The sequence below is a fragment of the Cyphomyrmex costatus genome, unplaced genomic scaffold, assembly GCF_001594065.2.
Source record: "Cyphomyrmex costatus isolate MS0001 unplaced genomic scaffold, Ccosl1.0 scaffold123, whole genome shotgun sequence".
Lineage (NCBI taxonomy): Eukaryota > Metazoa > Arthropoda > Insecta > Hymenoptera > Formicidae > Cyphomyrmex > Cyphomyrmex costatus.
The window spans coordinates 582,513-594,199 of record NW_017275207.1 but is presented as its reverse complement, the minus strand read 5'-3'; the positions used below and the strand labels follow the sequence as shown (position 1 = coordinate 594,199).

The following is an 11,687-nucleotide window of genomic DNA, read 5'->3' as shown; positions in this document are numbered from 1 at the left end:
AGTTGATATTTTTCATTTAAGTTTGTATGCGCATCTATATGATTCTTATCACTGTTTTACATCTTAAGCAAAAGACCTAAACGGCAGTTACTAGCATATAAATACGGCAGATAATAAGATATTACGAGAATAATATATCGTAAAGAATAGTTATAGATCTAATAGTTTTTTCAGAAAAAATAAAATTATTCTAATTTTCGTTAATTTATATGTGTAAAGTTGAAAATTATATCGCGAGCGATAATTACTTTATTTAAATAAACTGAAAGTCTTTTTGCTTTACATGAAGATATCCTAGACTTAAGTCAAAAGAAATGTTTCTCTTTTCACATTATAGAAAATATAACTAATTAAGACTTAGTAGAACTGCAACATTTGGAACAATCAAAACAACTGGTATGCTATCTTTTAATAGACCATGAAGCTCTATTACTACCTTCAGGATCGTCTTCCAGTCTTTGATTTCGCAATTCCGAAATAGTTTCGTGTAAGAGTCTCTTTTCTTCCAGAAGACTTGCAATATCGTCTTCTGCGGTGCTTAAACGAGATCTTATTATATCGGATTCCTCTTTAACGCGCATTAATCTCGCATTTTCTTCTGATAATCTTTCTAGAGCTCCCATACGGCGTTTCAATTCTTCGTTATCCAATTTCAATTGCTTACTGGATTGTCTTAAAGCTTTTAATTCCTTCTCGCATTCTACATTCTTAAGCATTTTGTCATTCAATACTGCCATATTTGAATGAGTCTCCTCTACTGCAGTTACTAAAAAGAAGAAAATTGCTGTTTGATCTACTAGAAATTATATTGAAAATTCTAACAAAAACATACAAACATAACACTATACAACTTCTTTCAAAATAAATAATAGTTAAAAAGAAATAATATTAATATATAAATATAGATGTGTCTAATCATACTAACGTCAGATATATGCAATGTAAAATATAAAAAATATATTTTTATAATAAAATATGTATATATATATATATATTGGGTGTATAAGATAAATATTATAAATTATTAACTAAGATACTTGTATTTATGACAAAGAATTTTTTTACCAACTCGAGATTTATTATTTATCTAATTTTTCATAATATAATCTGTATAATAAGAGCATGACCAGGTAAACTTTTATTTATATCTATAGGAACTGTTACATCAGAAATTTTTGGAACGACGGATTCTTTCTCTACAAAGCATTATATAGAGTTTTAATTGTTGTCCGACTTTTACTAAAAATGACGTATTTAACAATAAAAAAATAATGCATACTATAAAAAATTCGAAACTACATATGTTTTTTTTACACACACTCAAAAGAACTGAAAGTGGCGAAAAACAGCTGCAAAATATATAAAAAAAAGGCGTTTATAAACAAATTGATAAAGCGGTATGAAACAATGCCATTGATGATCTACTAAACCATGGTAAGATATAAAAGATATCAAAGAAGGAAGATAAGTAGATCATACAGTTAGTATGTAGTATGATCATACATGTCTTCCACGAGATCTTTTCCAGCAATCCGTACAACACCCGTAAGGATGCATATTCGGTGCTGTTTTTCAAAGGTTTGAAATTTTACCTATGTAAATATTTATTTATAAAGAATTTGAATACCAAATAGAATTAAAATTTATCCAACAACATTAATATTATTAGCCAAAAAGCGGTTTTTTGAAAGTCAGAAATGGATTCTTCAAAAAAATCAACGACTTAAAATATCGGAACGTTTTTCTTAATAAAAGAAAGAAAATAATGTGTCAAAACATTAGAATGGCAACAATAATCATCGGACGTAAATCTAATTGACGATTTGTAAATATTAATGCTTAGCGTATATACGGTGGAACAATTATCTCGACAAATTCATTTAATAGGGCAATTTTTACTTAAAGTATGCTATAAAATTAATAGTACGGGAGGCCAAGCGGGGATTTTGGGATTTACTCGAGCGCGTCAGAATAACATAAAGGGGGAAAGCTTACACCCTAATAAGTATCTCCACCAAATATTAAACCTCTATATAGAGCCGGGGGTCCAGGGAATTAGTAAATAAAAAAAATCGATCGTTCGAAAACTCGAGCGCGTCAGATTATGGTGTGTTAATTACATGTAGAAAAGTGTACATTTAAAAAATCTGACGCGCTCGAGGAAATTTTTTTTTTCCCCATTTTTCTAACCCTTTCCTACAGCTAACCCCACCACGCAAACCGTCAGATTAATATTTATCCGTTATCAGAAACACATGGGTCGCTTACACTATTAATATCTGACACGCTCGAGTATTTCATTGTCACTGTTTTTTTTGAAAGCCTGTACACGCTCCCCCCACCACTGAACCGGCATACATCATATAACCTTTTTTTCTTTTTAGCATCTAATCTTCACAATCCAATAGGTCCCCACGACGCTCGAGTAAATCCACATTTAGCCTCTCGGCCTCCCCTACTATAATTAAAGATGTCAGATGATAATTGGCAATGGCGATAATTGAACGATTTATTAGTAAAAAAAAGTATTATATTATTGATTGATGAAATACATTTTGTCAATGTCATTTTTTCACTTTTCGGTAATAAATAATTTAAAAGTTATATTGGTTAAGCTCTTATTAAACGTAAGTAAAAAAGTTTCTAAAAATAATTAATCTTAAATATAAGAAATATTTTGCTAAAATCAACTTTAAATACACCCCATATAAATTTAACAAGTAATTGAAGTATAATACATATAAAATATAAAATAAAATACATAATAAAATGTAAAATGATTATTGCTTATGACTCAACAAATTTTTCTTTGTATATGAAATAAGCTCATAGTTCATGCTTACTTAAATATTAATATTTTATCAATACGTTAATTGTTTATATGAAATTATATAAATTAAGCTGTGCAATAGTAATAAGCAGCGAACTCTAAAACTATTTATCTACAAGTGTTATATTAATGCTCACATTCGAAAGGCCGCCTGGGTGCAGAGAACAATTACGCAATATGTAATATTAATAACTTCCAAACAGAAATCTGCCACTTGCGCGATGTAAAATCTACATATAATACCAACTTACAGGTACATGTATTTACAGGCGCATAGGGACGACATAACTAAGATTAATATCGCATAAAAATTGGAAAAGAAAAATCAACTTAATGTCAATTGCAAGTGGCAGAAACAAAAGGATACGCCACGTTCAACGATGACGTTACTTACCAACAGGTTCAATGTGAAATACGCCACTCATGTCCCGTGCTATCCTAAGTTTGGAAATATTCAAATCTATCGGGATCGGGCCTGGAGAAGTTATGTTATTTGGTGGACGATCTTCATTTAAACGTAACGATATATTCTCTAAGTATATCTGAAATAATAATATATGCGTTTAGCAATAAATCTTAGGCTTATATTTCTAACAAAAGGAAATTATATTTAAGAAATGTACTTGAATCTTCCGAGAATACCTACCTGCATAGGAATTGGTTTAGGTATGATCTCGTCCTCTGCCAAATCCGCTAAACCCGTTACCGAGCTCATTGACAATGCCATTCCTACATTAGCGACTCTCATCTCTAACTTATCCTCGAATAAATTCATGATGCCTTCTTTGTCATGCACATTGATGTCGGATGTATGAGATGTGTCTTGCTCAGGCAATTTAGTACGACTTTGAGATGCTGACCTATTGCTATCGTTCGTATCTTTTTGACTAGCGTCCGATAATCTACGAGAATCCTCTGGATTTTTCAAGCTATGATCCAAACGTAGCTTAATACGTGATCTGCAGTCAGAATCGGATGGTAATTCTATCCAACCTCGAGATCGCGAACTGAATTTGGTCTATCAAACAGAATGCATGAACATATTAAATACAGGTAGATCTAGAAATTGTGTTTATAGCTAATAAAATATCTATTTCCATATTGATTACATTCAATTTACTGTTCAAATTGCAATATCATATTACGAAATTAGATGAAATATGATTTGTACACTAAATGAGTTAATGATACTATTTTATTAATTATAAATTATAAACAATTCAAACTTTAATAATATATTTTTCAATCTATTAAGCATGTGAAAATCTACTATTAAATGTGTTAACAAATTTCAAATGCTAAAACATTTTAGATTAAGACTTAATATATATATAAATTGCAATATATATATAAACTGCGATCTCATTCAGATGCAAAAGCATATCAATGCGTTAAAGCGTTTCTAATGTATAAAGCGATATTAATAAACCCCATTTAAATAATATACAAAAAAATATACACAAAACTGAAATATAATATATTTACAATGCCTAGCATGATCAGACTTCATATATTGCTTATTGTAATTATTATAATGCGAGCTTATTACAACACCATGCCATACATTTTATTACCGCAATCTCTTTAACGAAAACTTCAAAATTGAATTTGTATCAACTGTATATGGAAATCATAAGAAATTAAAAGCGTAACTTACTTAGAATTGTAAGCATTCCAATTTAATAATAAAAAAATAATGCTCTTTGATTAATCCTAAGATTACTCTGTCAAACAAGAAAGATAAAAGCAGAAACATATAATGCAGTTATTCCATTTTAATAAAGCAATGTTGTAGAATATAATTATATGTAATGCGATATATGGTATGATATAAAAGTTGTCATTTTTAAATATTTTTATTTGTAGTTGGCTTCTTTTGAATAAAAGTTTGCATCTGCTAATAATTGTATGTATATATATGATAATTATGTTATTACAATATTATAATTTGATTTATAAAATATTATTAAAGTTTTGTTGATTCCACGAAATCCATCAACAGTATGATAACAGCAATGTGGCGCAGCTTAATATCAACACATGCATTTTTTCACAGTGTCTAATAATAAATGTATGAATGGTTTTGCCAATACCTTTCTCTTGACCTGCCACAAGTGCCACATAAAAACATTCACAAGAGAAGGAGAGACGCGGGAGAGGCATGCAAAAAAAGTTAAAAGACAGAAATTGTATAAATATACATTTATAGTATCAACTTGATTATATAATGTAAAAACAATGAGCAAATTACTGCGAAACTACTCAAGTATTAGTAGCTTATGCACGAGTAACCCGCTATTTCAAATATATACTCTAATTGGAAAGGATTACTATTACTTATAATCACAAAAAGTTCAATGCAGTTTTTTTTAATTATGGCAAAATGTTGTGTAAAAAGAAGTGATATTTTATGGTTAAAACTTAAATATCAATGAAGTTATAATATTACAAAATACAAATTTACCATATGAATATAATTTTAATTATATTCAAGGTATTTTAAATTAGCACACAAATGATACTGAATAAATAAGCTATATTATGTAAAAGTAACAAAATTTCCATAAAAGAAGAGAGAATAAATTTTTATTGCAGCAGTATAATTAATAAGAAATTTTGTTCGTTTAAAAAGAGCATAATTTATATAATATAGCATAACGTATATATGTATGTTTATTTTATTTTACATCGATTAAAATTTAATTTAACTCACCTGAAATTCATCCCAAGGAATAGATGAACACTCATCATTGTCAATATTAGAAACTTGAATTTTAATAATAGAAGAATAATCGCAAGATTGTTGAATAAATTCCACTTTTGACAGTTTAAATGTTGCCATGGAAACCTGCGGATAAAAAATAAAATTATATTTTTACTGTCTCTGATGATAACGAAAGCTTGTTCACAATAGTTTACGATACTCACTAGATCCTTCCTTTTGCATACGCTGTCCATAGATTTTTCACTTTGCGTGTCCGGAGTTTCTTCCACAACTTCAGTCGCTTCTTCCACGGCAGTTATCCTAATCGAATTATCAATGCCAAATACCGCGTCAATCTTTCCTTGATCTTGAAGACTTACCAAAACGTAATTTTCGCTATCCGAGCTAACGTCGCTTCTCATGGATACTGTATCGCTGCTACCATCTTCCGGGGAGGCTTTCAAAGCCGAGTCGATCGATGTCATTAAATTGCTGAATCCTTTTTTCATAGATGAAAGATTGACATTGAAATTATTCGGAATAAAAGGTGTGTTTGAGTCCGACTTGCTATGCTTATGTGTAGTTTCCGTTGTATATTTCTTTTCGTCGCTTGTATTGCCAACACTACCGTATTGTGGTCCACAACTCTCGGGAATGCACCATATTGCATTCGTTGAACTCTCCTGATCGCCTTTCTTCGTGCCATTTTGTTTAAAAGTAACGACTGGTTGCGTCGAAGCGGAATGCGAATAATCCATTGATATCATCGATGATGCCTCGCTCTGAGGTGTCTCTACGTCGTTGCTCGTATTCATTCTCTTAGCACTAAAATCTACTCGTGCGCTCACTGTGCTGGTGTGCCAAATTGTGGACGGGCCGACAAAATCGTCCGCAATGCTGGACGAATCAGGCACAACGGATTCTAAATCACCGCCGGAATTCTCCTTACCAGGTGTATGTGATGGCATCACAAATGTTACTTCTACTTGCGGTATCAACGCGCCTATGATCAATGATCCACCGTTCTGCACTTTCAAAATCTTATTTGAATCCACAGCCAAGTAAGTAGCCATCTCGGAGATTATTTCCGACAATCTAAGTAAGAACAAATACTGATAATGATTTATCTGTACGCTAACTAGATTGCTTATATATGCCAGTCCGTGAATATCGGCGGGCGACAGCTTCTCCATGGTTGATAAGTCTGTATTGAAGTGACACCAGAATGTTAGAGGAAATGCGTCTAGAAATGGTACGGGCCGATTTTGGCCAACAGCCCGAGCTCCGAAAAAATCTCCCCAAACAGGTTCCAAGTTGCAACACCATACATCTTTTGCTTCTGTCCATAAAAGTTCTCTATTCAGCTGACGAAGCAACTCATTTACGGAATTGCTACTGAAATTAGGTGGTATTTGCCTAATATTATCAGTGCCTAAAACAAAAAGAAGATATAGAAAACTAATGAAAAAGAACTAGATGTGTTACTAATATTGACAATATTGTAAATAAATACCTGCACAATGCGCTAGAAATTTATCCGTTACTACATGAAAATCTCCTGATTTATTGGGAAACTCAGCGCCGAAGAACATTTGTCCCATTTGAAATGCATTGAGACATTGTGCCAAATCCGCTCTTGAAGATCTTTCTGTTGATCGAACATTTGTTATAGACGCTCTAGATGTTTGAATATGCAAAGACTTGGGTCTATCCTTTTGATTTGGATAATCTTGTTGACTTTCAAAAACTATCTAAAAATACAAATTTTAATATTATTAAAAAGTGAATAGGATGATATATATAAGTAGTAAAAATGTAAGCTAATATGTTCTAACTTACTCTTGGAAGTATAGCCTCTATTTTTACATCAAAATACATTAAACGCGAAGAACTCAGCTTGTCCTTTCTCATAAGAGAATGATATAGATTTAATGCAAAAGAATTAAACCAAAGGCACGAGCAGACATCGAAATTTACTTGAATGGGATTAAGCTGTACATAAAATTTAGGTGGCGGCACTAAAAAATTATTCATTGTTTAGTAATGAAGTTATCAAATAGAATAAATATATTTGTATGAAATATCTGCTTACAGGGAAAAGTAATATCTCCCGGATAATAGTAATAAGTAAACTCAGCATGAAGTATTGTTACGTCTTCTGGAAGACTAAATCTGTCGCGATCGCCTAAATAAAAATTTAAGTTATAGATATAGGAGTAATAAAAGCTGTGATTAATGAAAGAAAAATTTTAATCTAACTATCTAAATTTGATTTCTCATGCAATGATAATTTTATACTTTGTTGAAAAATTAAAACAGTAGTAATAGCATTTTAACACATACAATAATATTTTGGATAATCTCTAAGAGATTTTTGAAAGGAATACGTAATATCAATATTCTTTAGGTACACGTCATTGCACATTGAATATTAAATTACAAATTAATTTTAATTTTTTAACATATAAGCTAAACATAAAAAGAAAAAATAAGAGTAAAATAATAAACCTACTTGTCAAAATAAATCAAATTTAGCTAAAAACTTCATGTGCAATGTTACATTCAAACAAACAACTACTAATTTGTTGTACCTGGTGTATGTTTTTTCCTGGTTTGAGCTGTACAATTACCAAATAAAATAATTATTGTCAAACTTGATGCGACCATTTTAATAGAGCCTGATAAACAAATTAATCTGAATGCTAAATGTATAATACCTGAGACAAATTCTTTTGGCATTGGATTACGCGAAGTTGTTGTCACTTTGTACAAGGTAAAGTCATCGATTCTGATAATAATACACGTCGTCATCAGTTTGGCAAGTTGCTCCAAGACATAATTTTTCACGGGATTACCACTAGGATGTTGAGACTTCTTTTGCTCAGATGGTATTACATTTGAATTTTGTGGTTGATTACTTTTTTCTAAATGTTCTTTGGAACTTTTTATACCGCTTCCTATTTTAAATAAAATCGAATAATATGCAAATTCCGATACAATTGTGTATTGTTCAGAGATTTGGCTGTTCAAATATATATGCACAAACCTGTTATATTTCCTTGACTTCTTGTTAAAGGAGAATGTTGTGTTCTCCCAGAATCTATGAGATCCATAAACTGACTTCGAAAAGTACTCAGCGATTGTTGCAACCATTGATTATGAGGTGTGGCATTTTCTTTGTATTTGGCCCAGTGTTTTCTATCTGCCATCGCCAAATGATATGGATAATAATCAACTTGAAATCTAACTATTGAAATTTGTAATGCACCACCATCCTTTAGATCAGGATGTAATGATCTGCCTCCTATTTCAATAACACAATATTAATAAACTATATATATATATATATATAAAATATACAGAAAAAAATTCTATATAAATTGTTTTATATCAATAAATTGTTATATATTAAAATGTACGATAAATAAAACAGTAAATATCAATAAATATAAAAATAAATACAAGTCTCTTTTGATCTTACCACCAGCATCATCACATAAGTGAAGATCAATGCGTTGTGAAAGAAAATGATATGATGTCTCTACAACATCATATCTCGTAAATATTTTTGAAATCGCTGAATTGTATTGACTCTTTGTTCTGCTTTGTTGAGATATCTGCGCCTGATATTCTGGTAAAACCTTACATTATAAGATAGACAAATTAGTAATAAATAATTGAGAGTTTTACAAAAATTAATTAAAATAAAAACTAAAGTTGCAAATTAAATTGCAAACCTCTAATTTTCTTGCAGCTTTTGTTTTTCGTTCAAGAATTGTAGCTTTTTCGATAAGACCACCCAAAGAATCGAGAAAATGAAGTGCAGCTTTCAGTTGTGAATCTGTCAATACCCATAAAAGATCATCTAGAATAATTACTAATCTACAGCCCATAACGAAACAATCTGTAATAAAATAAATGATTTAGCAATAGTGTATCTGTATGCTATCAAGATATTTACATTAACTTCACAAACCTGATATTCTTTTCTTTATTGTAATTCGACATCTTGCTTGGTTTGTAAGTAAACGAAGTGGCGTCAAATTGTGATCTTTAGTACTTTGAGCTTCTATTCTAACGGTCTGCCACTCTAACTCTTTAAAGATAAGTAACTGTCCTCGATCAGGATCTTTTACTCTAGTAGTTCTGAGATCGCAACGCTGCCATGTTGCTGATTTAGATTCTACCATAATCCGATTCATCTAAATAATATAAATTATATATATATATATAATAATGTTATAATAAAATTTAATATATTCAAAATCTTCAATTTATTGTTGTACATTACATAATACTATACCTGAACTGAGGCAATAAATGCAGGGCTTTTAAATGTAACCAGTACAGTATTAACAGCTACTGTTATTCCATCAATTACTTTATGTATAAAAGAATACTTTGCAGGACCAGCATATGATGATATACCCTGCGGGGAAGACATGCTTCTTAGATCCTCACATGTTTCTACATCTATATGGACCTCATCCAAACTCTGTAAATATAATATTTTAATTATAATGTTTAGTGTAATTCAGTATAATATAAACATAATGTGAAATAAAAAAAAATATTTATATAATCAATCAATAACAATTATTTACCAAAACAATAGGAACACTTTTTAGCTTGGTCCATTGTATGCGAAATGAAACTTTATTGCACCAAGCATTAGTTAGTCTTAACCACGATGGCAGCTCTAGTAGATCTGTGAGGACTGTTTCATTAAGTTCTAAATTTGATAATTCTCCTTCACCTTTGAATGTGCTCAAATTTATCTTATCAGCAGATAAATTCTTGGTAAATCTATAATACATAATGTAAAAACTCAATATACAAAATATATCATTTGTCACTAGCTATAAAAATCATAAACTAAATAAATAATAATATACATCATATGTATATATATGTATAAGTTATAGAAAAATTGTTTAATTTGTATACTTTGATAATATAGACAAATATAATCAGCATAGGTATAAATTTTTATGCACAAAGTTATATAACTGTTGCTAACTTATGTGCAAAACTCTAACTGACAGCAAAAAGTACAAAAAAATCAGTAACATATGATGATAAGTATGTCGATTAGAATGAGAGAGAACATTTTCTTTGGTTATTTTCAAAGTTGCTCTACAAACATTACAATTATGCAGAACACATAGAAAAGGAAGATACGATAGCTGTATCGCAACGACAAGATGTACATCTCGACAACAAGGAAATGTAAAGGAATGCGTTACGTGACGTGTGACTCATGAAACGGGCAGATCTTTTTTTTTTTACGTATCACTTGTGACCGTGTTGTAGGTTAATCGATCGTGATTGCACAGAAAGTACCTTGACAGATGTTTCAACAGCTGATTTTTAATAATCGAAACCATCTTTCGATCGTGTCGGCGAGCCTAAATTCTTAGTAGTTAACAAGAGCTAATACGTCTCAACATGGTTAGTTTGACACCACACATATTTATGACGACCTACAACGATTCTGGCTATCACACACAACACACATGTATATGTATGTATATCCTCTATTATATATGTATAGCTCCGCGCGAATGAATGATCACATCTTTATCTCATGCACAAAACTTTCTTCACGGTTGCCACAATTAGTAAGTTGGTACCTTGATGTCTCGATGGTGTTTAGTAGTGGGCGCGTTCAGCGGACTCAATAATTGAGTGAGTGTTCGCTATTATTGGTGCATTCTCCTAGATTAAAAATTCTGATTGGATGATCTAAAAGAATACACCAATAATAGCGAGCGCTCACTCAACTGTTGAGTCTGCTGAATGCGCCCAGTGTTTAGTGGACTTTATCGTGAAGTTGTCTGTAAGTGCGATAATACGAGAAAAGCGAGTTATCGATAATGCATCGAACCAGGAAGTACTAGATATAAAGAGACTCCACTCCGTAAAATAAAAGTGGACCTAGGTTTTGCTAGGTTTCGAGTTCAGTTTTGCCTGGTTTATGCCTGGTTTATGCTTCAGGTCTTAAGCGGGGGGCACAGACTTTTGCATAACGCATAAAGCATGTGCATAAGGAATTTCATTGGTCCATTTTCTTATGCATGAGTCAATGGACCAATCAAATTCTTTATGTATATGGTTTATGCGTTATGCAAAAGTCTGTGCTCCCCGCTTTAA

At 31.2% G+C, this 11,687-nt stretch overlaps 1 protein-coding gene across 1 annotated transcript; it reads right to left on the bottom strand.

Annotated features, from left to right (window-relative positions):
- Positions 1-401: 401 nt before the first annotated feature.
- LOC108781624 (UHRF1-binding protein 1-like) lies at positions 402-10,921 on the bottom strand. Its single transcript, XM_018549651.1, has 18 exons — positions 10,878-10,921; positions 10,139-10,340; positions 9,838-10,029; positions 9,511-9,736; positions 9,272-9,438; positions 9,016-9,175; positions 8,581-8,838; positions 8,252-8,491; positions 8,126-8,152; positions 7,627-7,719; positions 7,374-7,552; positions 7,048-7,285; positions 5,759-6,966; positions 5,544-5,678; positions 4,924-4,935; positions 3,477-3,848; positions 3,225-3,372; positions 402-766 (listed from the first exon to the last, which is right to left on the bottom strand). Exons 1-18 carry the CDS (start codon positions 10,919-10,921, stop codon positions 402-404), a joined length of 4,266 nt encoding a protein of 1,421 aa, XP_018405153.1.
- Positions 10,922-11,687: the final 766 nt, after the last annotated feature.

What these genes read in the sequence shown, in the direction of transcription:
- LOC108781624 (XM_018549651.1), bottom strand. Translation starts at nt 10,921, where the DNA reads ATGGTTTCGATTATTAAAAATCAGCTGTTGAAACATCTGTCAAG. An exon ending in GCCAAAAGAATTTGTCTCAG is followed by an intron (nt 8,153 to 8,251) that starts GTATTATACATT and finishes GTAATTGTACAG; the next exon opens with CTCAAACCAGGAAAAAACAT. An exon ending in CAGGAAAAAACATACACCAG is followed by an intron (nt 7,720 to 8,125) that starts GTACAACAAATT and finishes ATTTTTATTTAG; the next exon opens with GCGATCGCGACAGATTTAGT.